The 26,191-nt window shown below is 46.7% G+C and overlaps 1 protein-coding gene across 4 annotated transcripts in view; it reads left to right on the top strand.

Moving 5' to 3' along the window:
- The first annotated feature begins 938 nt into the window (after positions 1-938).
- KCNA6 (potassium voltage-gated channel subfamily A member 6) overlaps positions 939-26,191 on the top strand; it is a 46,939-nt gene continuing 21,686 nt past the window's right edge. For 3 of the 4 annotated variants that reach the window (XM_037847779.1, XM_037847780.1, XM_037847778.1), the window contains exon 1: positions 939-6,063. In XM_037847779.1, the coding sequence (XP_037703707.1) occupies positions 1,303-2,895 (1,593 nt within the window). In that variant the 5' untranslated portion in view covers positions 939-1,302 and the 3' untranslated portion in view covers positions 2,896-6,063. Of the gene's footprint in view, positions 6,064-13,306; positions 13,405-26,191 lie in introns of all 4 variants that reach the window. The other variant, XM_037847781.1, reaches the window with a different exon arrangement.

Below are 26,191 nucleotides of genomic sequence, written 5' to 3'. Positions count from 1 at the left end.
ATAGGAGGATTACAGCTTCCCCTTCTGGGTTTGTAAAGGTAAATGTGGGATTCTCTGGGGTACATTGGAATACAGTTTAAATTGGAAGCTCTTAAGACATTCAACAATTCTCTCACTTCGTGGAGACTGGAGAGGCTAGCAAATGAGTCTTCGTAAATACAGAGGAGCAAAATATGATTTAATTTTTTTTTTTTCATTAAAGTTCTGGGTGAGTGGAGGGCATGATGCAAGCCTTGTGTGATGGGGTGGGGTACATGGGGGCGGGGGGCTGTTTTCTTAGTGATGAATGACACTGCACAGGTCAACTCGGTAAATCGAAATGAGAAAAGCCAATTGCAGGGGCTGCGGGTGGGGTGAGGTGGTATTAGGGCACTGAGTGCTTGTTTAGGGAGGCTGTGAGTGTGAAGGTGTGAAAGGGAGAGGCGTGTCAGGAGAGCGCGGGAAAGATTACCGGTGAGGCAAGTGTGTGTGTGTCTTTCCACAGCGCCCTGGCTCGCAGCAGCCCCTGGCTGGGTGAGGGGTGTGATGTGGGCGTGGGGTGGGAGGGGGCAGCAGGCGGGGCCTGCCACGTCACTTGGAGAGTGTGTGTTGGAAACCAAGGGCAGAGCGCAGAGCCGAGCCGCTGCAGCTGCAGCGGCTGCAGCGAAGGCTTGAGCGTTGGGGAGGTGGGTCCCCGCGCTCCCGCGCCAGGGCAGCCCCAGGACCCACTCCGAGGCCTGCGGCGCGATTCGTGGGGAGAAGGTGGCGGCTGTGGCCAGACAGAGGGAACCGCGCGACCTTGTCCAGACGGAGCTCCGGCGTGGCCGTAGGGCGGAGGCCGAGCCCCGCCAGGAGTCTAAGCCGAGCCTGAGGGAGGCGCATCTGGCGCTTCGGTACCAGCTGCAGCCTGGGGTCTTGAGCTGTTGGAGAAGCGCAGTGGGAGCCGGGAAGAGGTAACCGGTCTGGAGGGCGGACCCTTGCGTTCGGGAGCCCAGCTGCAAGCCGGGCGGGGAGCGAAGCCACGCGTCTCTTCGGGTATCCAGTTTCACACGCGCCAGTTTGCGGTTCCAGGTGTCCCTTTAAGCTCTAGCACCCAGGTGCGGGCAACTGGAGGCGCAGAGCCAAATACTCTGCGCCCAGATCACCTCCCCAGATTTAGCGGGGACCAGGGCTTCAGGGCTTCCGCCCCCCGCCACTAGGTCAGATCGCGGGCTTGGAGGAGCGCGAGCCCCACCCTAAAAAGAGGGCGCAGCCGGGAGCTGGGAAACGGGTGCCGCGCCGTGGGCACCGTCCTAGTGGCTGGGAGCGCACGGAGGAGGGGACATGAGATCGGAGAAATCCCTTACGCTGGCGGCGCCGGGGGAGGTCCGTGGGCCGGAGGGGGAGCAACAGGATGCGGGAGACTTCCCGGAGACTGGCGGGGGCGGGGGCTGTTGTAGCAGCGAGCGCCTGGTGATCAATATCTCCGGGCTGCGCTTCGAGACACAGTTGCGCACCCTGTCCCTGTTTCCGGACACGCTACTGGGGGACCCCGGCCGCCGCGTCCGCTTCTTCGATCCCCTGAGGAACGAGTACTTCTTCGACCGTAACCGGCCCAGCTTTGATGCCATCCTCTACTATTACCAGTCTGGGGGCCGCCTGCGGAGGCCGGTCAACGTGCCCCTGGACATCTTCCTGGAGGAGATCCGCTTCTACCAACTGGGGGATGAGGCCCTGGCGGCCTTCAGGGAGGACGAGGGCTGCCTGCCTGAAGGTGGGGAGGACGAGAAGCCACTGCCCTCCCAGCCCTTCCAGCGCCAGGTCTGGCTGCTCTTTGAGTACCCGGAGAGCTCGGGGCCGGCCCGGGGAATAGCCATCGTCTCCGTGTTGGTCATTCTTATCTCCATCGTCATCTTTTGCTTGGAGACCTTACCCCAGTTCCGGGCGGAACCTCGAGGTGGAAGCAATGGTGGTGGTGTGAGCCGAGTGTCCCCAATCTCCAGGGGGAGTCAAGAGGAAGAGGAGGATGGAGACGATTCCTATAAATTTAATCCCGGTATCACCACTGGGGGTATGGTGGCAGGGGGGTCATCCTCACTAAGTACTCTTGGGGGCTCCTTCTTTACGGACCCTTTCTTTCTGGTGGAGACGCTGTGCATCGTTTGGTTCACCTTTGAGCTCCTGGTGCGCTTCTCCGCCTGTCCCAGCAAGCCAGCCTTCTTCCGGAACATCATGAATATCATTGACTTGGTGGCCATCTTCCCCTACTTCATCACCCTAGGCACTGAGCTGGTGCAGCAGCAGGAGCAGCAGCCAGTGAGTGGAGGGGGCGGCCAGAATGGGCAGCAGGCCATGTCCCTGGCCATCCTCAGAGTGATCCGCCTGGTCCGGGTGTTTCGCATCTTCAAGCTCTCCCGCCACTCCAAGGGGCTCCAGATCCTGGGCAAGACCCTGCAGGCCTCCATGCGGGAGCTGGGCCTGCTCATCTTCTTCCTCTTCATCGGAGTCATCCTCTTCTCCAGCGCCGTCTACTTCGCTGAGGCTGATGATGATGATTCGCTCTTTCCCAGCATCCCAGATGCCTTCTGGTGGGCAGTGGTTACCATGACCACGGTGGGCTATGGGGACATGTACCCCATGACAGTGGGGGGCAAGATCGTGGGCTCGCTCTGCGCCATCGCTGGGGTCCTCACCATCGCCCTGCCCGTGCCTGTCATCGTCTCCAACTTCAACTACTTCTACCATCGCGAGACGGAGCAGGAGGAGCAAGGTCAGTACACCCACGTCACCTGTGGGCAGCCGACACCAGACCTGAAGGCAGCTGACAGTGGACTTGGCAAGCCTGACTTCTCTGAGGCTGCCCGGGAAAGGAGACCCAGCTACCTTCCCACTCCTCATCGCATGTATGCAGAGAAAAGGATGCTCACTGAAGTCTGACTGATGGAGGCAGGGCTTACAGGAGAAGATGGCACTGAGCAAACAATCTCCTATGCTTCTTTCCCATCCTCCTCTACCCTTACCCTAGCTCCAGATGACTTCCTGACCTCCTCTCCTGCACTCAGTGGAGAGCTTCCAGGACCAAACGCTGGAACGTATACCTTGTTGCTTGGTCCCTGCAATATTCAAGGTTTATCCACCTCAGTGACGGTTTTGAAATTCCTACGGTGCCACCCAATCATGCTCATCTTGTTACATGGATTGAAATATACATTTCCCCCTGACCTTCCCTCAAGACTCTAATTTTGCATATCTGGGACCTTAATATCTCTAGGAACAGAGATGTCAACAGGATGGAAACCAGGCATCCCAGCCCAGGGCCGCGTCTCTCTCCTTAGTTTACTTTGCTTTGGGGCATGCACCTGTGTTAGCTTCTGGCCTCTTGGTACCTGGCAGAAACTGGGGGACAGAAATGGTACTCACCGGCTGTTTTATTCCAGTGCCCTGTAACACCTGCTGGTCATCCTGCACAGGACCCCTCAGTAGGGCCTTCAGTAGCACAGTCTCCAAATGTGTTACTCATCTCTAACCTTGGATGGAACTCGATAAACTACAATTGAACTTGACTATGTGGAGGATAGTAGGGTCAGTCCTGGACAAAGGGAGCCAATGGATTCTTCCAGGTGTGTTTTGGCACAGCAGATATCGGTCTTTGGGCTATATTCAGTCCTTCCCACTCCAATCCCCTAACTCTCTCTAGCTTCCAGGAAGGTTCCTGCTCAGAGCCAAATACTCTTTATGCACGAGTGCCTTCCTGTGCAGAAGAACTGGAAAAAAGGGAATCACAGAGCCAGGAGAAATGGCTGAAGAGAGTCAAGCAACTGGCTGGATGACAAATTCTTAACTAGACATTCTTAACTCCAAGGGGTAGAGGAATCTTGTTGCAGACTGCAGATTTCTCTCCTTCGCTACGCCCCCCACCCCGTCCCCCCGCCCCCTAGGACTCTCTGTAGCCTTCTACCCTTCTTGGGAATCGGATTTAGCATTGCAGTTGAAGGCTTTCTAATGCAAACTCCAGCTGAAATCCCAGGCAGGCAAAAGCACACACTGGATGCTAGCATGGGTCTCTTCCCATTTTATGGGCAATGAAATGCGTGGTTTAGAGTAAGCAACAACCATTATTCCTTTGCTGACAGCCCCACTGCTAGAGGTTTTTTTTGCTGAGTCAAGCAAACATTTGCCTGCTCTTCACTTGGAGCTGTGCTGACTTCCTCTTACTGGTAAGGTAACCTGGTGGTTTACAGCCTTGGATTAAGCCATCCTCCTCCATTGTGAAACTGCTGCCTTCCATCCCACCCCCCACACCCCCTCATTTCTCACCCAGTAACATTGTCATTCATTTTTTAGCCTCGATAAACTGTGATGTACTATTCCGAGCTTTTCTGGGTGCAGCTCAGAAACCGAAAGGACTGTTAACATATTTTTAATTTTATATCTATGCTTTGAAACTCTTTGATGAGAATTAATTTGTTTTCCTCCTCAAAGAGAGACTTATGGGGGATGGCCCTTTGAGGGTTTGCTTGAGGAGCAATGTGGCTCCTGTGAGTGCCAGATTTAAAACTGGATTTTGCCATAGCTTTAACAGGGTAATTCGAGAACCATGTTCCCTCTTTGTGCCTCAGTTTCCCCGCCCATTAAATGGGACCATTAATGTCTTCCCCTTCTTACCTCGTGGGGAGTGTTGATGAGCTTGCCTGGGAAGCTGGGGTGATGCTATGCAAATGTGGGAATTTTAGCCACTGACTTGATTTTTAGTTCACTGCCCTGTATCCCCAGGCAAGGCTCTCCCCAACCCCAACCCAACTTCCTGCCTTGGATGCAAAGCCCAAGAATAGGTGATTATGGGCCATTAGTTCCCTAAATCTGCCCTTGGCCTCTGGGATGGGCCTGAATCTTTCTTCTTACCCTTCAGATAGGAGGATGCTCCTTAGGCAGGTTCTCTGGGATCCTTCCAGGGATGGAGGTCACCTTGACTGGGAGCTTTCCTTCTCCAGACCTGAAGGACAGTAGGAGATAGAAACCTACGAGTTCATGGTTCAGAAACCTCCTCTGAGGCCAGAATCTGAATCTCGTCAGTTACTCCTGGCTACCTGGGGAAAGAAGAGAAGGGCCCACTCCAGAAGCAAAAGGGATGCTCCAGGGAGGATAATGTTGGCACATGTCTGCAGGTATCCCTCTATATGTGTATGCCATCCTCCTTCTCACCATCCCTTAGGAAACATTTCCTTTTCAAGTCAGAGCATGCCCAAAAGTAAAGGGTTTGTGGAAAGCTGGGCTCTCTAGGGACTCTGGTTGCCATAGCAACCTGCCAGCCTGTTCTCTCCATCTTCTGATTTGGGCAGCAAGGGACAACATTTTCTCAGCTTCCCAAATGGGAGAATCTCCCATGTATTGGTTTAGGGGCTGGTCGTGCCAGGACAGGAATGAGTGACCTTTGGAAAATGTGGGGAAAGCAGAGCCCCACAATTTCCTTCCTGGATCCTTCTTCTGTTTACCCCACCCAGTCATTGAAGCTGCCTCATCTTACCTCTGACTCTTCAGAAACTTGAATGCCAAGCACCTGCCCAGTTAAACCGACATCAATATCATCTTTTTCAAAATGACAAGGGGAGCCCTTGGAGAGCCTCGCAGAGAGTAACCATAGTTTTTGGTGTCACAGAGCTCTTGTGTCAGGGGAAGGCTCTTCCCTCTCGAACAGAGTAAGAGATAAATGAAATCCTTCCTCCCGGGGAACAATCTACCCCCTGGGAGAAATCTCTTAGGTGGTTTTCCTTAGGACAATGAAGAAAAACTGAGAGTCTGGACCCTGAACTAGTTTCCTTGAAGGATTTTGCCAGGTGAGCCCTCTCAGCCTTTTTATGTGGAATTTGCATCCTGTGCACCTAGAGAATATGTACTTTGTGTTGCTGCGACAGCTGGGGCAGCTGTTTCAAAGCTGCTGGGGAAAGGTGGGATTCAAGCTGTGGTTACCCCTGACTCAAGCCAGCAGGAGCTCCCGAAGGACTTTCTGGAACTGTCAGCCTCAGCCTGAGACCCGGGAGAGTCCTCCTTCCTGCCTGATGGTCCTGAAGGAGAGAGGAGGCACAGCTCGCTGTCTTTCCATCTGAGGTAGGCCCTACTGTGGGGGAATTTCATTCCTGGCTCAGTCCTCTAGGAAAAATTAGAACTTGGGGTACAGGGTGGGGGGAGCAGGTGGGAGAGCATATATTTGGGGAGAAGTGAGGTTTTGCTTTCCCCTTTTTCAGCATCCGTGCTGCTCTCTTTCTGTGTATTTTTCTGTGTATTTTGACTCCATCTATTTTAGTCTGTTTTCATCTCCTTTTTCTCTGTTTCTGTCCCCTCCATGCTGTCTCTCCCCACCCTTCCTAATCGTCTCCTTTTCCTTTTCTCTGCATCTTCCCCTTTCGTTTTTCTTGTTCCCACCTTCTCTGCCTTTTTTCTTCTTCTTCTCATGTTTCTCGTTTTTTTTTTCTTTGTTGTTTTAACCTCTTCCTTCTCTGTGTATCTTTCTGTCTTTCCTCCCCCTTCCATTTTTTTGGTGGCCAGCAACACCTGTAGCAGTTCTGCCAGTCCCACACATTTGAGCTTTAGGACAGATGTGATTCAGGGTGTTTGCTAAGAAGCTCTCCAGATGGAGGATTCCCCCTTTTTCCCGACATTCTCAGTATTCCACCCTTTCCTGCCTTGCTAACCTCTGCTGGAGAAAATCCTAAACTTACCAAGCAAGATGAGATTGCTGTGGGTTTAAAAGAAAAAAAAAATGACTCCCAGAAATTTCCTGAACCTGTAAGAATAGAAGAGAGAGAGAGAGAGAGAGGGAGAGAGAAAAAAATCTGGTAAGTGAATGGAAATATTCTGCTGTACAGCAATAGAATATGTCCAGCTCAGGGTCCCACAACCGTAAGAGGCTCACTGAGAGTTTAATGACAAAGGAACAGTAGAAATAAGAAAATAAACAAAGAAAGTAGGACTTAGGAGGAAGGGAATACGATTGGACTTAGCTTGGAAAAAGCCTTAACTGAGGGTGGCCTTACAACAGCCCTTAATTGGCTCAGAGTTTCTTGTACTGTGCAGCTGTTCTTGTGTACTGAAGGTGGAGAAAAAGGGAAAGACAAATCCCAGTGGTCAGGTGTAGGGGCCACCCTTTGACAAGGTGGCTTAAGATTCACCAAGCAGTCCCAAGGAAGAGCTTGTGGCCTCTGCCTCCTGGAGGCTGCAGAGCACAGAGCAAGTCCACCCACTGATATCAGAAGCTGGAGGGGCCCTGGCCAGGCTGGAAGACTGGAGAAGGTGCTATTAAAACAGGCATGCGGGGATTTTGGGGGTGGAGGGGGTGATGGGAATGTGGAATTTTCTAAAACAGGATTGTGGAGATGGTTGTGCAACTCTATAAATTATCATTGAATTGTAAAACAAATAAATAAACAATATGAGGATAATCCTGGCTGGGGGAGTGGTGGTTTGGTTTTATAAATCTAAAAGTGTAGCATCTCTAGACGTGGGGCAGACTGAACATCCAGGATAGAATGACAGGTTTTTCCTTCTGCTACATAGGGACACCTTAGAGCTTTCATCCAGTTGCTTCCTGATACTTCATGTACAGCACCAAGAACTTGTGATTTTTTAGTTTTTATTTTGGCACTCAAACCATTGTGGAATTGCCATGCTCTTTTTGCTCTACACATAGATCAAGCCATTTCTTGGCAAGTGTGGAGCACAATTAGCATGTATTAAACTCTGATAAATATGCTGGACATTATTCATTACATAGGACTAGGGCAGTGAGCTTGCCCGAGAGACTTGGGTTTTGCTGGCAAAAACAAACAACAAATCTCACAAACACAAAACCCCACAAAAGAACAACAAAAACCCAAATAATCTCTGTACCTGTAAACTCAGAGTTCCTTAAGAAATTGAAAAGGAGTCAAGGTTCTGTTTTCCCACCCCCTCCCCATACTACCCACATCCCCAGTAGCCATTAGCCCTTAAAAATCCTGTGATGAGGTCTCAGCACGGTCTTTGGTGCTGTGCTTAAAAAAAAAAAAAACTGGAAAGTACCAGCCTTCATCTCTGTTGCCGTTTTCAGTTGTCATTTATCAGACTTTAGTCTCCTCTTGCTCTTACTTGCCTTTTTGCTCACTCCATCCTTTCCTTCTTTCCCCTTGGTGCTTTCTCTTCCAGTCCTGCTGTGTCTCATTCCTCTCTCTGCTTGCTGAGCCCTTGCTCCTGTCGGAATTTTCAAGCCTCTGCATCCCTGCATAATACCAAGACAGAGTCCCAGGGAGTATTGTTATCCCAGGACACTCTGGCTGGAAGCAGTTTTGACTGTCATTGTGTTGGCAAGGGAAGTGTGGTCTAATTCTAGCTTGTCAGTGTCACTCAGGGGAGGAAAAGTAGTCCTTTAAAAAAAAAAAAAAATTGTAGGACTTCCTCTCTCCATCCCACTTTGTGCTGGGCTGCCTTGGACTGCACAGATAGCTCATGGCAGAATAAGGCCTGGAGCAGGGGGGTCTGGCGGAAGAGGGCTCTTCCCAGATGCACAGGGAATAAAGACTGATGGGCTTGAGGTCCCTGTGGGATTGGAGACGGTCTTGTTTTTCATGTTTGGAAGTCTGCAGAGTGATGGCAGTGATGTGACTCCCCAGACTCTGTGCTCAGTGGCCTGGCTTCATGAACCGGCATCTGTGCTGGGAAATCCCAGGGAAAGGAGTTCACCCTGCTCTTTGTCCCTCTGTGGTCCCCAACCCCTTGCTTCACATGTACTCTAAAGTGGGAGGCCGTGGAAGCCGACTGCTATGAAGGATTATCCAAACAAGATACTGGCTCTCCTGTTCTCATAGCAAAAGAGAAAAGGGGCCCACAGTGCAGGGAATGTCACTAATACTGGTCTAACCTTGGCTGTCACTTTACCGGGGGGGGGGGGGGGCTGGCCCTGGTGGGGTTTATGGCCAGTGGTTGCTTTATTAACACAACTCGAGCATCATCAGTGTTACTCTGGAGAGGATCCTTGCTTAGTCTGTCATCGGCCCCAGCAAATATTCTTAGCCTGATCCCAGGAGATGCCTTGGAACTTTCAGGAGCCTACACCGCAGGCTGTCTGCACAGCTCGCAGACAGACCCTGGCTCTTTGGAGAGAGTAAAGCCGACATTTCAAAGGGAAAGCAGCCCTGCAGTCTGCTGGCGCTGCTATTTTTGACATGCTTGCTGTTCTCCCAGGGGTTGACAACCACTGTCTCCAGGAGACAGACAAACCCGCTCTGGGCAGCAGAGATCCTTTGCTTTTAAAGGGAACACAGGAAGACAGCGGTGAGACCTGGAGGGGCTTGTAGCGCCCACAGGGCTGAGGCCGGAGGCTTCATCTTTACCCAGTGAATCCTTCTGCTTTGCATCCTTCCTAGTTGTAATAAGAGTAAGAATTTCAGCAATCATGAGCAAGCATTTGAGACACGCTCAGGGCTTTCAGGTGCCATCATATAACAGATTGGTCAAGAGTCTAGATGCTGGAGCCAGATTGTCTGGGTTCTGGGTGACATCGGGCCAGGTACGGAACCTCCCTGCAACTCAGTTTCCTTCTCTGTACAATGGGAGATAATAATAGGACCAATCTCATAGGGCTGTTTTGAGGACTAAATGAGTTAATAATGCACAATGTTCAAAATAGTAAGCGCTATATGGAGATCAGCTATTATTACTGTTATTACTATCTTACAACAACCCCTGTATGTGGAAGGGTCAGTAGGATAGGCATTGTTTTCCTGTCTGGCAAGTAAGAACACTGAGGCTTAGAGAAGCTGTGACACGTTCCAGGTCGCACAGCTAAGGTGTGGTGGGTCCGTCGTCCTCAGGGGAGACAGTACGGAGCCGAATGCAGTGAGGGACTGATTAGTACTAAGCGAGAAGGGAGAAATGAACTCATGGCTCCTAAATGTGTACTTAGGCTTTAAAATGTTATTGTGTTTTTTTTTTTTTTATTTTGCAAGCCTGTTTGTTTCTTTGACTGGAAAGCAGCAGGCAGTGCTGTGGGGTTCTGAAAGCACCTGGCCTCATACAGATATTTATGGGCCATCCTGCTGTAAAGCCCTTTGTGATACCTTCACTGTTCTCCCCCTCTTCACATTTTAACATTCCCAGGAGTTGGCACTGCACTAGAACTTTCCTTACACCCTTCCTCCTTGGGACACATGCAGGGTCTTACAGTTAGCACCAGGGAAGGAACCCATAGGCCAGACTCCGCGGTTTTCAACCTTCTACACCCCTGACCCCCACAGCCCCTTCTCTTCCCCAGCCACCTCCATGTCCCAGGCCCGGGGCTCACTTTGCAGGCGGGGAAACCTTTCAATAGTCCTTGGTTGGGTGTGGTTCCAGCTCCGTTTCCTCCTGTAAGATGGAGGGGACGGGGGTAGTCTTCTGAGGGAAGAAGCCAGCTCCCAACTCCTGGGGTTCTCCATTTGCCTTCACTGCGACTACAGAGCGGCCACTCCCGCCCTCACCGGGGGTCCCGACTCGGGGGGGGGGGGGGAGCGCGCTCTGCGCACGCGCGGCGCACCCTCCTTGATCCTGTAACTTCTTACTGCGCTGGACCCAGAGCAAGGCGGCCGACTGCCCTCCGGGTCTCTGAACTCAGTGTGGACTTGGCTTCCTTGGCGTTGGAGCCAGAGAAGAGAAACTGTGCGCGAATCATTATTTATTAGCTGTATGTACCTCATTCGATCTCTCCAAGCTTCTGTTTTGTCATCTGCAAAATAAGGAAGCTGATAACACCTTCTCAGACGGTTGTGAGGCTCAAACAAGGCTGTGAGCTAAAGGGTTTAGCTTTCGTACCTGGGCAGGAGATAGATCCAGCAAAGCACAGTTCTGCCCTCTGCCAGTCGGCAGGAGGGGGCCCTTGGCGACACTTACTGACTGCACCCTCAGAGAGAAAGATGTCGTTTTCTGAAACCAGAGTTTAAATGAAAATGTGACCTAAGAAACAGACTCGGTAGCAATCTCTTTTACCTGAAGGCTCTTTGCCTAAAGGATTCACAGCAGAATATCTTTGCATAATTGCATTTAAGATGTGATTTAATTTACGGAAATGGAATCTGAGTGCATCTTGTAAGGAAAGGTTGGATCTACAGGTAACGTTTTTTTCAACAAAATTTGTTTCCAACCAAACGGATGAGGATTCTCATTTAATCCTTCCATGAGCAACACAGCATTGCAGAGGATGGTGCTCAGGTCATAGAATGTTAGAGCTGGAAGGGGACACAACTACCACCCCCCACCCACCCACCCCCATGCCTCAACCTCCTTCACAAAGGAGGAAAACAGTGCCAAGAAGTGATATGACCCACCCAAGATCACACAGGCAATTAGGGGCAGAGCTGAGTCTGGGATACAGGTTTTCTGATTCCAACACTGGTATATTTTCCCATGGAAAATAGAAACCTAAGGATTGAGCGTCTTTTACAAAATTATTCATTTCCTAACTCAACCAAACTCCTTAGCAGAGCTGCCTATAGGAAATGGAATTAATTGATTTTTAATTTCATTCCTCTATCCCCTGACTATCCAGGTTACTGCGGCAGCAGACCCAGCTAGAAAAATCCATAGCTAAATAACAAACTCCTGGGTTTTTAAGGAAGGACTAATTGCTCCTCTAGTGAATAGCAAGGATATTTTAGCACTGGGCCAAAAGAGGCTTATTCCTTGGCAGCCAAGGTTTGGGTTTCTAATCCCACTGGTGAAGCGGTGCTTTCACTTTTCTGGGCTTGACTATTTCTAAGTTCAGTGACTGGGTTGAAAGAAACTGTCATGGTTTGAAAATCAGGAAAGCAGGGGATTATTCGAGGCTTCTGTTTCGTTTTGTTTTGTTGTTTTTAGAAGGAAGCATAAATGTAGAAGGCTAGCATCTCGCCCAGGAGTTCCAGCTTCTGACTCCATAAAACTTCATGCTTTCCTGGGCCTCAAAAACCAGCTTCTAGACTCTTCCCTGCACTTTGTTGCCTGGCTAGAGAAAGAGAAGTTACTGCTGGGGTGCAGATCTCTCTTATAAATCACAGGAACAACAAAGTTTCCAGAAGCCGTGGTAGCTGAGCCATAAATCAGACAAGCTCTCCCCAGCTGCTTTAAGGCAATCTGGCATCGCTGGAAAGAGGAAAGGGCTGGTGTGATGCGGAGAATGCCTGGGCTTTCTGTGCTTCGGGGGAGGGATCCCACCTACACAGGAGCAGCACACACATGCATACGTGAAAGCCCAGCACACACCTGCCCCAGTCCCGACTTAGCCTTTGCAATCATTCCTTGCTTACTTGGAATGTGGTTTTGTTTGTTTTTGCCGCATCCTCTGAGTTCCCAAATAGCAGTTGTACAGCCCCTACACTAAAACCATGCAAGTTACTCCTTTTAAAAGAAGTCCCAAATCAGTGGCTTATGGACCAAATACGACACAACAGTAAGAAATATTGGCTGATTTTACACACAGAACTGGACATTGGGTTTCTTTGAGAAAATGGAAGGTTTGATCTCATTAATCCTGCATTTCTGCTTTGCAACACCAATCAGCAGGAGCTAACATGCAGCCACCCCCTGGGTTCCCTTTTGCCCAAACCCTGCCACTCTATTCCTCCCTGATGCTGGGGCAGAGGCCATTTGTCAGTTTTGATGGCGCCCAGTGTATTGTTTTTCCTATAGCTGGGGGAAAAAAAAATCTCTCTGTGCACATTTCTGGCAAAGGTAAGAAAATGGATGACTGAAAGGGCTCCATGTTTACAGAAAACTGCACCAGGCTTCCTTCACCCTAGTCACCCCTTTGGGCACTGGTGGGTGGGACGACTCCCTAAAGCTAAGTTAGCTCACATTTCTTGGTGATTAGCCTTGACTTTCTGGTTTAGAAGTAGTAAATGAGATGGGGATGGGAATAGGGGTGGTTGTTGGCAACAGATCATGAGAGCAGAAGTGCAGGCTGACAGCGTGCAGTCAAGACGGACACAACCTCAGACGAGAGACAGAACTGCATACTGCATGGAGAAGAAGGGACCCCACGGTAATCAGCGACATGGTAAACTGAATCTATTGCACAGTTAAGCAGGTGGGGAAACCTGGGGTACAATTAAGGATTTCCATCCAGATGATGAAAATGAGAAACAAGGCAAACTTCGGTGTTTGGCTCTGTCAGTTTGGAGGACCACCTTCTGCTTTGTGTTGTCAGGTAATGAGCCATCACTCTAGTCCTGCTGGAAGGAAGGGTATGGAGTGGGATCCTGTGGTTTTCCTGGATAAAGTCCTTGACTTGACAACTGAGCTGGGGGTCTGGTTGTGCTGTTGCATGAGGCTTAGAGTTCTTTGTTATTCTTCTTGCCTCTCTTCCTAGATATTCCCTGTTGGTTTCAGCTTTTGGTGGGATCTGCTGTCTTTGAAGTTCATTGGCCCAAAAGCTAAATGGAATCGTGTCCAACATTATTGCCTTGGGTGAGAGATGAGAAAGTCTCTTTTCTTTCCCTAGCTTTATTTGCAATTTCATTAAAATATTTCAGGGCCAACATTCAAGAGGGGTGTTGCAGCTGCAACTTAAGGCTAGAACCAGCACAAAGTCCTTAGGATCTCAAGAGAGGAGTAGATTTCACACTGGTCATTCCACCCGGGAGGAAAATGTTGTCAGGTTGGGCTTAAAGAAAATCCATTCTGGGCCTCACATTTTAATGCCTTTCTGCCTTACTTTTTCTAATCCATGCATTGCTGAAAAGTTGCTGTTGTGTGTGTATTTTAATAGAATCATTTTCCTATCAGGCATGTCAGAGGTGTGTTTTATCAGAATAAATGGAGCGTTTTGCCGTTAAAAAGAAAAAAACAAAAACTGTACAATGAAGCTAAATTTAAAAGAGCATGTGCATTCAATAGAAAAAAATGAATTTAAAATAGTTTTTAGTGTAATTCATACAGTGTTCCTGTGGAAGGAAAAGGAATGCTGTGGTGTTAGAAACAGTGGAGATGGGAATGGCTGACCGGATTTGAGAAGGCAAGAGACTTTTTTTCCATTGGAGGAACTGGGGGATATTTTTCAAAATTTCTTTTCAAAAATGGGAACCCTAAAAACCTCTATTATAATTTTCTCTTTTTCTTACTGCACTTGGACTCTGTAGATGGTGAAGTTGCCATCTGTAATGTAGTCAAAGGACAGGAGAAATGAAGGAGGAGCTCTGAGCCCTGGGTCTCTCTGCCAACTCTGGAGTCGGAGCTCAGTGCTGCCCCCACTGGCTGAGTGACAGTGTGACCTCAGGAAAGTTAGGAACCTCTTGCAACCTTGGTTTTCTCCTTTGTAAAACTGGGCCCTTGGTAGACCCTCCCTCATGGTGGCTGTTGGAACTGAACATGACAATAACAGCCACAGTGCTTCCGGGGGCCTGGTGTGTAGTGAGCATGCAGTAAAAGTCAGTTATTATTTCCAAGCTCTTTTTCTTCTTTGCCCCCTTCAATGGAGTAGAGGCATAGCAAGGCCTCTGAAAACAGGCCAACCTTTAGACATGGTTAAAACCACTCACAGCTCTCATAGATCAAAGTCTTTCAGGAAAAACACACATCAGAGATCACTCCTCTCATTTTCTACATTTGATATCCAGACCAAACACTGACCATGATTTGGCTATTCGATCAGCAAATACTTGACATAGCAGAGATGACTCATGAAAGGGCTTAATACCCTTTTAGAGTGGAAATGGCTTCTAAGAAATGGCTAAGAAAGCCTGCAGAAGAGAATATCCAGAGATTCTGCTACATTCCTAAGGAAAGGGCATAAATAATGAGCCAACTTATCCATTCAAAAACCCTGAGCTTAGTGAGAACTTCAGCGCTCTTGGGAATGAACTGTGGAAAGATAGTGTAAGTTAGAATGAGTCCCTTCCTAACTTCGTAGGGGTTACTTGAGCAGAATGAATGGTAAAGACGCTGCCTTTGGGCACAGGTAGAAGGCTTCCTGGAGTGTTGAGTAGGGTCAGAAATGTGTCTTTTGTGATGTGTTTGAAGTCACTGCTCCTCTTTGGAATTATAATACAAATCAGAAGAAAATATGACTCTATTTTAATTACATACAACATTTCAGGAATGCATTGAACTTGCAAATAAGTCAGCTGAACTCAGTTAATGATATATAAGTAGAGACTGAACTAAATGGTTTGCAATAATGGAGCAGAAAGAGACTTCCAAAAGTCACGGAGTTTACCCTGCTTTAGAGCAATTTCCAAATTATACTAGACTTATTTTGAAAAATCCCCAGAGAAAGAAAATCCATAACTCAGACTCCCTCAGCTATTTGTGTTTGAGCTTTATATTCTTTTTTCCTCAGGATGTTTTCCTCATATCTCAGTTACACATCTTCTCCACACATCCAGTTACACATTTTAAACTTCCTCCTACTTTGTGCTCTATTGAAATCAATTCACAACAGACCATATTATCTAGAATAAGTCCTTATGCCAGAGTTTCTCAAATGGGATCTGCAGATCACTAGTCCTATGCAACATTCCCATGGAAAAGGAATTCCCAGGTTCTAAGTTTCAGAAGTGTTACCCTTGGAGACACATAATGCATAGGAACATAAAATTAAAGGCTCTGAGAAGGCTTGCAGCAAATAAACCTAGTTCACTTCTTTTCACCCAGTGATTCCCAAAATATTTCACCACAGAATCTCTACCCATTTTGGGGGGTAACGTCTATTAACATCCACAAAAAACTGTCATCCAGGAAACACATTTTGAGAAACTCAAAGAGATTTGAAACTCCTTGCAATGGATTTGAGTGCATGGAACCTCAGTCCTTAAAGGTTTCTCAGAAGGACATTTTGTGGCTTCTTGTCAACCCTCTTAAAGTTCTCCACATCCTTCTTGAGTTGTGCAAGAGGATGTTTTAATAAAGCTCTGATTATTGTGAAAGGAGATGTCTCTCCCTTGTTGCCTTTCAAAGCCTTCTTAAATAGACGTCTTTCTGCAAATAACTGTAAGAGTTGGTCTTACTTGTTAGATTTAGATTTCTGTCCTACTCAGCTAAATGCCCATAATTCAGATCCCTACCCGTGGACAGGGATGCCTGCATTCCCTGCCCGTTTCAATGAACATTGCTAACCTAATCAAAGACAATAACATCCATTTCTACTTGCAAGCAGTTTTCCAACTAAACCAGACCTTTCCATGGAAACATTCAAGCATAACCTTTACTAATTCTCATACTTATAAAAATTTGTTTACAGAGCTAGGCATTAAGGAATACAAGTGAGCTATAGTTAATCAGCTTTTTCAATCTTCATTCCTATTTTTCTACATACTGTTTTCAAGCATGCCACGTTCCCAATCTGTCTCCTGATGTACTCCCATATCAGGTGGCCCAGGCTCCTCTGGGATGTAGATTTAAGTCCCCTGGAAAGCTCTTTCGTACTAGGTTTTCTTTGTGCTGCTGAAGGCTCTTACCTTTGACTCTCCTCTGCTTATCCCAGGAAAGGCCTGGTGTTCATTCTCTGCTTCTCCAGCAGCTGTCTTGGCACTAGATGCTTTCTTCCATGGTTTCCCTTCTGTGCTGAGAGGCAAAAGGAAACAGGAGGTAGCTGCTCTTGCCCAGTTATTACCTTTGTGCCTGCTTCTTTCCTGGACATCTCCAGCCCAGAGAAGAAGGAGTTTCTGATATCTGATTGTTTCTCTCATCTTTAAATCTACTAAAAGTTGTAACAAGTAGACTGAGGGGCAAGTGTGAATTGCATCTAATTCTGGGTCTGACGTCAACTGGTTGTGTGACTCTGAGGAGTCACCTGCCTGACAGTCAGCAAGTATTTGCTATTAATATTAGTCTACGGCTTTGGTGACCTCACCTGGAGAGCAGTTCCTGCTCAAAAATTCTGTGGGCACTCAGGTTTATTTATCAGATGTTCAGTTGGTTCTCTTGGCTTTTGACACCAGAATGATCTTTTAAAAACGGATTTGGAATTACAAAAATCTCAACTTTATATTAGAATCATTGAGTTTGAGAGCTTCTTTATTCCAGCCTCTTATTTCATAGGCAAAGATCAGAACTAAACATTCAAAAATACACTGAGCAGGTTATAGTAAGGTTTTGAAAAGTTTTGAAAGAGGCACAGCACTTTTTCTTTAGTATCAAGTAGGGTAAATGTCTTCCCGCTGTTTTCCTTCTTTCCTCCCTCCCTTCCTTCCTTCCATTTACCTTAGCTGAGGTCCATCTTTGCTATTAAGTGATTCTAGATCCTTTTTTATTTCAAAGTTGCAAAATAAACAGTCCTCGGTTTTGGCTGTGTCAAGCACCTTGGCATTATGATTGGAAAAATGTTGGGCATGGAAATGCACTTCTAAATTAAGGAGAAGCAAGGGAATGCAGACAGGCAGTGAGGCTAACTGGCATTCTTGGAGTCTCAGGGTCCACACTTGCAGAAAGACCTTTTCCAAAAGCATGGAGGAAATAAAGGTGGTACAGTTCTTTGTTATCCTTAAAGGAAGAAGAAGCTGGTTCTTTCCATTTCTGGGAAAGGGTAGTGACCCCAAGGACAGGATCCTTGGATTGTACACTGGGGTCAGCGCATTGTGACAAGCAGTGGCTCTGCTTGGAACAGAAAGTTCTTGAGAAAGCTCTGCCCTTGCAGGCTGGAGCTGCACAGCCAGCCCATTGTCCCCTCTGAGCAGGGCCGCAGCCCTGCAAGGCTCCACCAGGTCTTGGTCATTTTTGGTGTTTGTTCATCACCCTTATCCCCTTTAGCTTCCCTTCCTACTTCTAGTCCAGCTACGATGAACCAGCAGAAGCCCCGGGTGGGACATTAGAGAACCTATGGGGGCCCCTGATATGCTATTTGGACTTGAGCAAATTTGTTTTCTGACTTTAAAAGTAATATCTGCTCATTATGGAAAATTAGTATAATTCAGAAAAGCATAAGGAAGACAATAAAAATCCCCATAATCCCACAACCAGAGACACCTAGCATTGGCACTTTGATGTATTTTTCTTCCAGACCATCTCTGTTTGTCTTTGTATATATACTGTGGTTCATTTAAAAAAAACTTCATGTTATACTTTTAGTTTTCTCATGCAGTTATTATATAACCATTATATAGATGCACCATAATTTTGGTAACCTACCACCTATTGTTGGACATTTAAGTCATTTCTAGCTTTTTGTTCTTATAAATGGTGCTACGATGAACATTTTTAGTGCGTATCTTTTTTTCATATTTAGACTCTTTCCTTAGACTATATTTCTAGAAGAAACAAGAAGTCTGAGCAAAGTGAGTAAATCACTTTCTGGCCTCAGCTTCCTCACTTATAATAAAACAGAAACAGCAATGATAATAGTAGGAAACACTTATTCAGCACTTCCATGTGCCCGGTGTGTTTCTAATACTTTACATGGATTAACACATTTAATCCTTCCAGTAGCCCCACAAGACAGGTGCTAGTATTTTCCTCATGTCACAGCTCGGGCTTGCCCAAAGCCACACAGCTGGTAAGCAGCAGTGGTGAGATTTCAACCCAGCAGTCTGGCTGCAGGGTGCGTGCTCTGAACTGCTATGCTGGGATCGCCCCTGGGAGACGAAAGAGCTAAACTGAACGATCCCTCTGGTGCCTTTCGGTACTAACGTTATTTGCACATTTCATTTCTGCACTAGAGATGTTCCCAAGTAACCCCTGTTCCTTTAATTATCTTCATCCTCTCTCTTATGTGTATGATGGGGTTGGGGGTCTGTGCATGTGTGTGTGTGTGTGTGTGTGTGTGTGTGTGAGGAGGGAGAAAGTGTATGTTTGTATAACCATATGAATGGAATGGAGTCAGCAGAGAGGGCACAAAGCAAGAACGTCTGGACAATCTATGGACAAAACAATAAAACACTGGTAATCTTCGTTGCTAGTTACAGATAAGTCATCATGGGTTCCTTTTTATCTTAAAGTTCCCAGGCTTTTGGGTTGGGAAACTTGTCATTTTATAATTGGACTGCCATCCCAGTGGAGCGGGATGGGATTGGATTTGGCCGTCTAGCACTGCCCTATAAGGAGACGTCCGTACTTTCTGAGGAGGATGCTCCTTCTCCTTAGCTGATTTGACCGGGTGGTCCAAGGAACATCACTGATATGACTATCCGTCCTGAAGAGGAGGAGATGATCGACATGCTCCTTGCTGAAACAGTGTACTACACTGCTTCCAGTGCTTGTTATATATAGATTGCCAGGCTGCCTGAAAATTCTAATTCAGGACAGCTGAGAGAAGCCTGGGACTCTGTGTTTAAAAAACATGTTCTCCATGTGATTATCTTTTGGAAGTCTGGGGAATTCTTGGGCAGTGGATCTCAACCTTCACAGGATGTCACAATTACCTGAGAAGCTTAAAAAAAAAAAGTACTGGTTCCTGCCCTCTCTGCTCTCTACCCCCTAATTTGAATAATTGATCTAGGATGGAGTCTGGATACAGCATTTTTTTTTAAAGCTTCTCAAGTGATTCTAATTTGCAGCCAGAGATGGGCGCCATCAGTCTAAGAAATTCTGGCCATAATAATTTTACACTTTTACATTTAATTGCACTTCAAGTTTTATAAATCTCTTCCAAAGACTCCTAGCAGAACATCATAATATTCGTTAAAGTCAGTAGAGCTGCCATTATTAGGATCACTCCTATTTTACAGATGAAGAATTGAGGTTCAGAGAGGTTCACTGAGCTGCCTGAAGTTGCACAGCTGCTCCCTCAGCACCCCCTCCCTGAAGACTTTCCTGGATGAAATAACCTCAGCCTCCAGCCATTGCCTCTCCTAGTGTTGACACCCAGGGGACTCTTTCTTTCTGTCTTTCTCCTGGAGAGCCTCCTTGAGAAAGGTGCAGTTCTCTTATCTCCCATTCTCCACCCCACTTATACCAGGTACTGGCCTGAGGTGCAGAAAACTTGGGGACCTGGGCAGTCAGATCACCCACAGCAGTTGGAGGATGCAGGCTTCCGACATTCGGCACCCAGCTCTAGCCCCTTTCCTGCTGTCCCTCTGTGGGAGCAGGGTGCGTGCACGGCAGCCAGAAGGGTCAGTGCCAAACAGCTGCTCCCCAAGCTGAGCTGCATGCTTTCTCCCCCAAGCTCCCATCACGGACCCACACATGCACCCCCAAAGCTTACCCCCCTCCCTGCCCCACATATCCTTAAAGCCCACCTGCGTCCCTCCTGTGAGACTGCTCTGAGGGGCTAGAGGCCCTTGCATGGTGGGTCCCCTCCACTCTGGACGTCTCATTATTGGAGCTTCACAAGGTGAACCAGGGAAAGAGACACAACCAGGCGCCTGCAAATGCCCCTCCACCCTCTTCCACCTGGCAGCCAAATAGTGGCTCAGTTTCTCTCCCAGTTCAAACCAGGGACTTTGCTTCTTTTTGCTCTTCCTCTCGTTTTCAAACCTTTTCCCTCGCACAGGCCGTGTCCTGGAGAGGCTCCCAGTGACTGCAGACTTTCCGTGTCAGAATCCTGCAGCCGGCTCTTTGCAGCCTCTGTCCCTGGGATGCCTGCGGGGAGGGGGTGGAGGAGGCAGGGTTTGCCTTGTAGGCAATGCAGGCAGCTGAGCTGTGGAAGTGTTTCTGAGAGGATCAAATGCTGATTCCCCCAGCTTCCCTTGACCTATTCGGCAACCTTGTAACGAAGCTGATGCCACCACCTTTGCAGATTCCTGCCGCAGAGGCGTTCCTGTCCTCTCTCAGGGCTGCCTTGTTCATTGATTGGGTGGGCTGGTGTGGGGGGTCAGTTGGTGTCCTTGGTGACTTCTTTTTCCTTAAACTTTTAATTTTGAAATAATTTCAAACCTACAAGACAGTTTCAAAAATAACACAAAAACCCTTACACAGAATTCACACATACCCCCCACCCAGATACCCAGATCTACCAATTTTAACATTTTTCTACATTTGCTATATCATTCTATTTATCTCTCTCTCTCCCTCTCCTTCTCTTTCTTACCCTATCTATACCTATCTATCCATATCTATATGGATATCATCTCTCTGTCTGTGAATTGACTGAACATTTGCGAGTAGGTTGTATACATCGTGCTCCTTGAACCCACTCCCATGTACGTGTCCTAAGAACAAGGTTATTCACTTATGTAACCACCTAAAGTACAGTTATCAAATTCAAGAAATATAATGTTGATATAAAGTTTTCAGTCTAGAGTCCATTTTTTTTCATATGTCCCAGTAATGTCCTTTTGGACCTTTTCTCCTCCATTAATAGATTCAGACCAGGATCATGTTTCACATTTAACTAATTGTCTCTTTAGTTGCTCTGTTTTTTTTAACTGTAGAAACATATATACAACATAAACTTTCCCATCTTAACCATTCTCAAGCATACCAGTGGGATTAATCACATTCACTATGTTGTACTACCTTCACCACCATCCATTACTAGAATGCCCTACACCCATTATGCCTTAACTCCCCATTGCCCCTGCCCCCACCCCTGGTAACCTGTTCTCAACTTTCTGTCTCTATGCATTTGCATATTCTAGCTTTTCATGTAAGTGGAATCGTACAGCATCTGTCCCTTTGCGTCTGACTTACTTCACTCAACGTGATCTCTTCAAGGCTTATGCATGTTGTTGCATGTATCAGAACTTAATTCCTTTTTGAGGACAATGTTCCATTGTATGGATATACCACCTTCTGTTTATCCATTTATCTGCTGATGGACATTTGGATTGCTTCCACCTTTTGGCAATTGTGAATATATGCTGCTATGAACATCGGTGTGCAAATACCTGTCTCAATCCCTGCTTTTAATTCGTGAGGGTACATACCTGGAAATGGGATTGCTGGGTCATATCCACAGGACTTCTGATTTCCCAGGACTGACATTCAGGAGGGGCACATTCTCTGCTGGCAAGGCTGGGCCCCCTCTCTGCATACCTCCCCTTTTCCAACAACCCTGTATGGCTTTTCTGCCAAGTGAAGGACTTTGGGAGCAGGGGACAGGAGGATGTGTTTGATAAGTTCTCCTTTAATAAAGCAAAGGAAACAGTGGTACAAACATTCAAAGCAGTCCCTGTGGTCTCACTTGGCTCAGAATGGCTGGCTTGGTGAATCTTTATTGGTCCAGCTGGATGTCATGGGACAGAAAGGTTGTCAGAGGGTCCAAGAGCCCCTCATGGTGCCCTCCTTAACTGCCCAGCACTCACAAGGCCAAATTGGTGCCCTCAGACTCCGCTCCCTCTTGGGCCAATCATAGCCTCTTTCCTGGAAAACATTAGTTGGGACAAAATGTTCTTGTTCAGTCTGCGTTAGTCCCTCTGTGAAAGAGATGGAAACCTGCCAGACATTGGGAGTTTGAAGGTCTGATCCATCATCCAGCTCCATGCTCTCATTTTAGAAATGGAAGAAAAGAAGAATCTTGAGGTCCTGAGAGATCGCGTGACTGGCCCCAGGTCACATGGCTACTTAGTAACAGAGCTCGGTTTTGAAGCCCCAAGTCCTAACTTGCTTACTCTCTTAGCCAAGCCACAACACCTCTACAAATAATCTCCTGTGAAGGCTTGTGTCAGGCTCAGAGTTGGAAGAAATCATCTGTAGTGGGCACTACATGGGGGCTTAGTGGAGAGAAGCATGGGAGTCAAACGATCTACGTTCAAATCCTGGATCTCCCACTTAACTAGTACTGAGACCCGGGGCAAGTTTCTGACTCTCTTGGGACCTTGTTCTCCTCACCTATGAAATGGGGATCAGGAATATTGTGAGAGTGTTATAATGAGGCCAAGATATAAATAATTGTTGCTCAAAAAGGAAAAAGAAAGTTTCCTGGACATAAATAATAGTTCCGTCCTCCCCAGTGTTTTAATGGTTTGGTTTTGGAATTGTGCAGTGTCCTCATGTAGGTGGTTGGAACCAGAGAACAGTGGGCTTCCCTTTGCCTCTTCTCCAGGCCTCAGGGTGAGTGACCCTGCACAGAAACCAGGTGTCATCCAGTGAGCCCCTGGGAGATCTGTCAGGCTTGGGGCAGCTCAGATGAAGCAGTAACTTTCTATTACTTTTCATCTCCCCTTGTGAAATCCATTCAGCCTATGAGCCAGCATTTATTAAGCATCTACTCTGTGAGTCCACCACAGATTGGCAGTGAGCATTGGGCAAGAGAAAGAGAGAAGGATGCAAAGGTAGAAAGAGACTCTTCAGGCCAGGTCACCTCTGAGGTCATGGGGCATTGGCCTGATGACCCCAGTGACAGTCTGCCTTTTGATACTCTTTTGAGGGTGGCCTTGTACCTCATAGGATGGAAATTTGCTGGGCTGCACTGTGAAAGCTAGTCTTTCCTTGTTGTGTCCTTCCTGCCCTAAGGCACTACATCTGAGCTCCATTCTTAGTCATTCACTTCTTCCCCAAACAAACCCCTATGAACTTCTATCTTTCGAAGCCTGGATAGGGCCCTTCCTCTTTCTGCTTCCCCTTCTACCACTTCTCCCCCTGTCTGAGTCTTAATCCTCCCCTGAAGACCACCACCCAGCTCACATCCAGCCTCCTTCAGGAAGCCTTTACCTGTACCACTCATTTTGCACTCAGCAGAGGTCACCTTGTGCATTTTCAGACTCTAACCCTTTCTGCAGACACCACCGACATACCACTAACCCCTAATCTCAAAGAGCTGACCACCTGTGGAACATATGTGTCAGCCCCAAATGGACTGTCATTTCCTTGACGGCAGGGCCCCTTATCTCATCTTATTCCTTGGCAGCCCTCTCTTAGGAGGCTTTTGGCTGCATTTAGCAATGGTGTTTAAACAGGAAACAAAAGAACTCTTATTTCACCCAAGAAGGGGTCTTGAGGAGGGACAGTACCAAGGATTAGTAAATGTATGAGTTAGCTATTGCTATGTAAATAACCACTCCAAAACTTAGTCGTTTGAAATGACAACCATTATTTTTTTCACTCCCGGCTCAACAGGTTGGCCATTTAGGCTGGGCTCAGCTGAGCTGTTCATCTGGTCTCCGCGGGTTTCCTCTTGCTGCTGTGGTTGACTGTAGGTTGGTCAGATGGTGCTGCTTCTGGGGGTTGGTTGCTGGCTGACTAGGGAGCCCTGCATTTCCTGCAGGTGTCTTTCATAGTAGGTTAGCCTGGGATTTTTCCTTTGGTGGATGCAGGGATCCAAGAGCAGGAGCAAAAGTGTTGAAGCCTCTCAAGACCAAGGTTTGGAACTGGCACAGCCATATTTGCTGGATATTATTACCTAAAACAAATGACTAGGCCAACCCGGATTCAAGAAATGGGGAAATAAATAGATTCCACTTCTCAATGGAAGGACCTTCAAAGTCACATTGCAAAGAGCTGGATGGAGAATTTGAATTGTTATTGCAGTCAGTCTACCACACCCAATTATGTTGGTGCCCAAAGGATTTTGTTCCCTGGGATTCACTTGACTCTCTCCCCTCGAGCTTGCAAGTCAGCAGGAGCCATTCCTCACAATATCTGAAGGCCGGAAGGGATGGGTCTAAGAATGAAGAGCAGCTTTCCTAGGTATCTCCCATCAGACCTTTCGTAGGCCATCCTAGCTAATCTCACAGAAGGGGAAAGGATTACCCTGGCTGGTTAGAAGAGCAAAATTGAGACTCTCAGAGCAAAGAAGCAAGGATGGGGAAGGAGCTGGGTTCATGACCAGTAGGGTGTGCAGGAAGCACCTTACACAGTGTCTTGTACCCATTTATTATTTTTTCATGGACATTTAAGTCTACTATGTGTCAGCTACTAGAGAAACAAAGGTGAGCAGAACTTTATTATTTTTTTCTTTCTTTTTTTAATTGAGAGTGTTCACAAACCATACAGTTATCCAAAGATCCAAAGTGTACAATCAGCTGCCCATGGCACCACCATATAGCTGTGCATCTATCACCACAATTAATTTTTTTTTCAATTTTTAGAACATTTTCATTACTCCAGAAAAGAAATAAAGACAAAAAAAGGAAACTCAAATCCTCCCATACCCCTAACCACCCCCCCTCCATTATTGATTCATAGTATTTGTATAGTACATTTGTTACTATTGATGAAAGAATGTTAAAATACTACTAACTGTAGTATATAGTTTGCAATAGGTGTATATTTTTCCTATTTTTCCTAATATTAACTTCTAGTTATAGTGTCATACATTTGTTCTAGTTCATGAGAGAGATTTCTAATATTTGTACAGTTAATCACGGACATTGTCTACCACAAGATTCACTGTTTTATACATTTCCATCTTTTAACCTCCAACTTTCCTTCTGGTGACATATGTGACTCTGAGCTCACCCTTTCCCCCACCTTCACACACCATTCAGCACTGTTAGTTATTCTCACAGTGTGCTACCATCACCTCTGTCCCTTTCCAAATGTTTAAGTTCGCCGTAGTTGAACATTCTGCTCATAATAAGCAATCGCTCCCCATTCTTTAGCCTCATTCTATATCCTGGAAACTTATATTTCATGTCTATGAATTTACATATTATAAATAGTTCATATCAGTGAGACCCTGCAATATTTGTCCTTATGTGTCTGTCTTATTTCACTCAATATAGTGCCCTCAAGGTTTCTTCATCAGCCTGTTTTTTTAAAGATGGTTTTGTTCACACACCATACATTCTGTCCTAAGTAAACAATCATTGGTTCCCTGTATAGTCACATATTTATGTATTCACCATCACCACTATCTATACAAGGACATCTCCATTTCTTCCACAGAGAAGGAGGAAGAGTCAAAGAAGGTAGAGAGACAAAAGAAAAAGAAAAAAGAAAGAGAGAAAAACAAAACATGACAGCTAGAAAGCAACAAAAGGAAAGAAAGCATTAAACTAAAGTAGAATAAAGAGTTAGACACCATCACCAATGCCAGGAGTCCCATACCCCTCCCCTATGCCCCATATGCATTTAGCTTTGGTACACTGCCTTTGTTACATTAAAGGAAGCATAATACAATGTTTCTGTTAATTATAGTCTCTAGTTTAAATTGATTTTATTTTCCCCCAATCCCAACCTATTTTTAACACCTTGCAATGTTGACGTTTATTTGTTCTACCTCATGTAAAAACATATTTGTACCTTTTATCACAATTGTTGAGCATCCTAGGTTTCACTGAGTTATACAGTCCCAGTCTTTATCTTTCCTCTTTCCTCCTAGTGTCCCACGTGCTCCTAACCTTCCTCTTTCAACCACACTCACAGTCATCTTTGTTCAGTGTACTTACATTGCTGTGCTACTGTCTCCCAAAATAGTGTTCCAGACCTCTCACTCCTGTCT

The sequence above is a fragment of the Choloepus didactylus genome, chromosome 8 (genome assembly GCF_015220235.1).
Source record: "Choloepus didactylus isolate mChoDid1 chromosome 8, mChoDid1.pri, whole genome shotgun sequence".
NCBI classification, from domain to species: domain Eukaryota; kingdom Metazoa; phylum Chordata; class Mammalia; order Pilosa; family Megalonychidae; genus Choloepus; species Choloepus didactylus.
The sequence above is the reverse complement of the archived record's forward strand: the minus strand, read 5'-3'. Positions and strand labels throughout refer to the sequence as shown.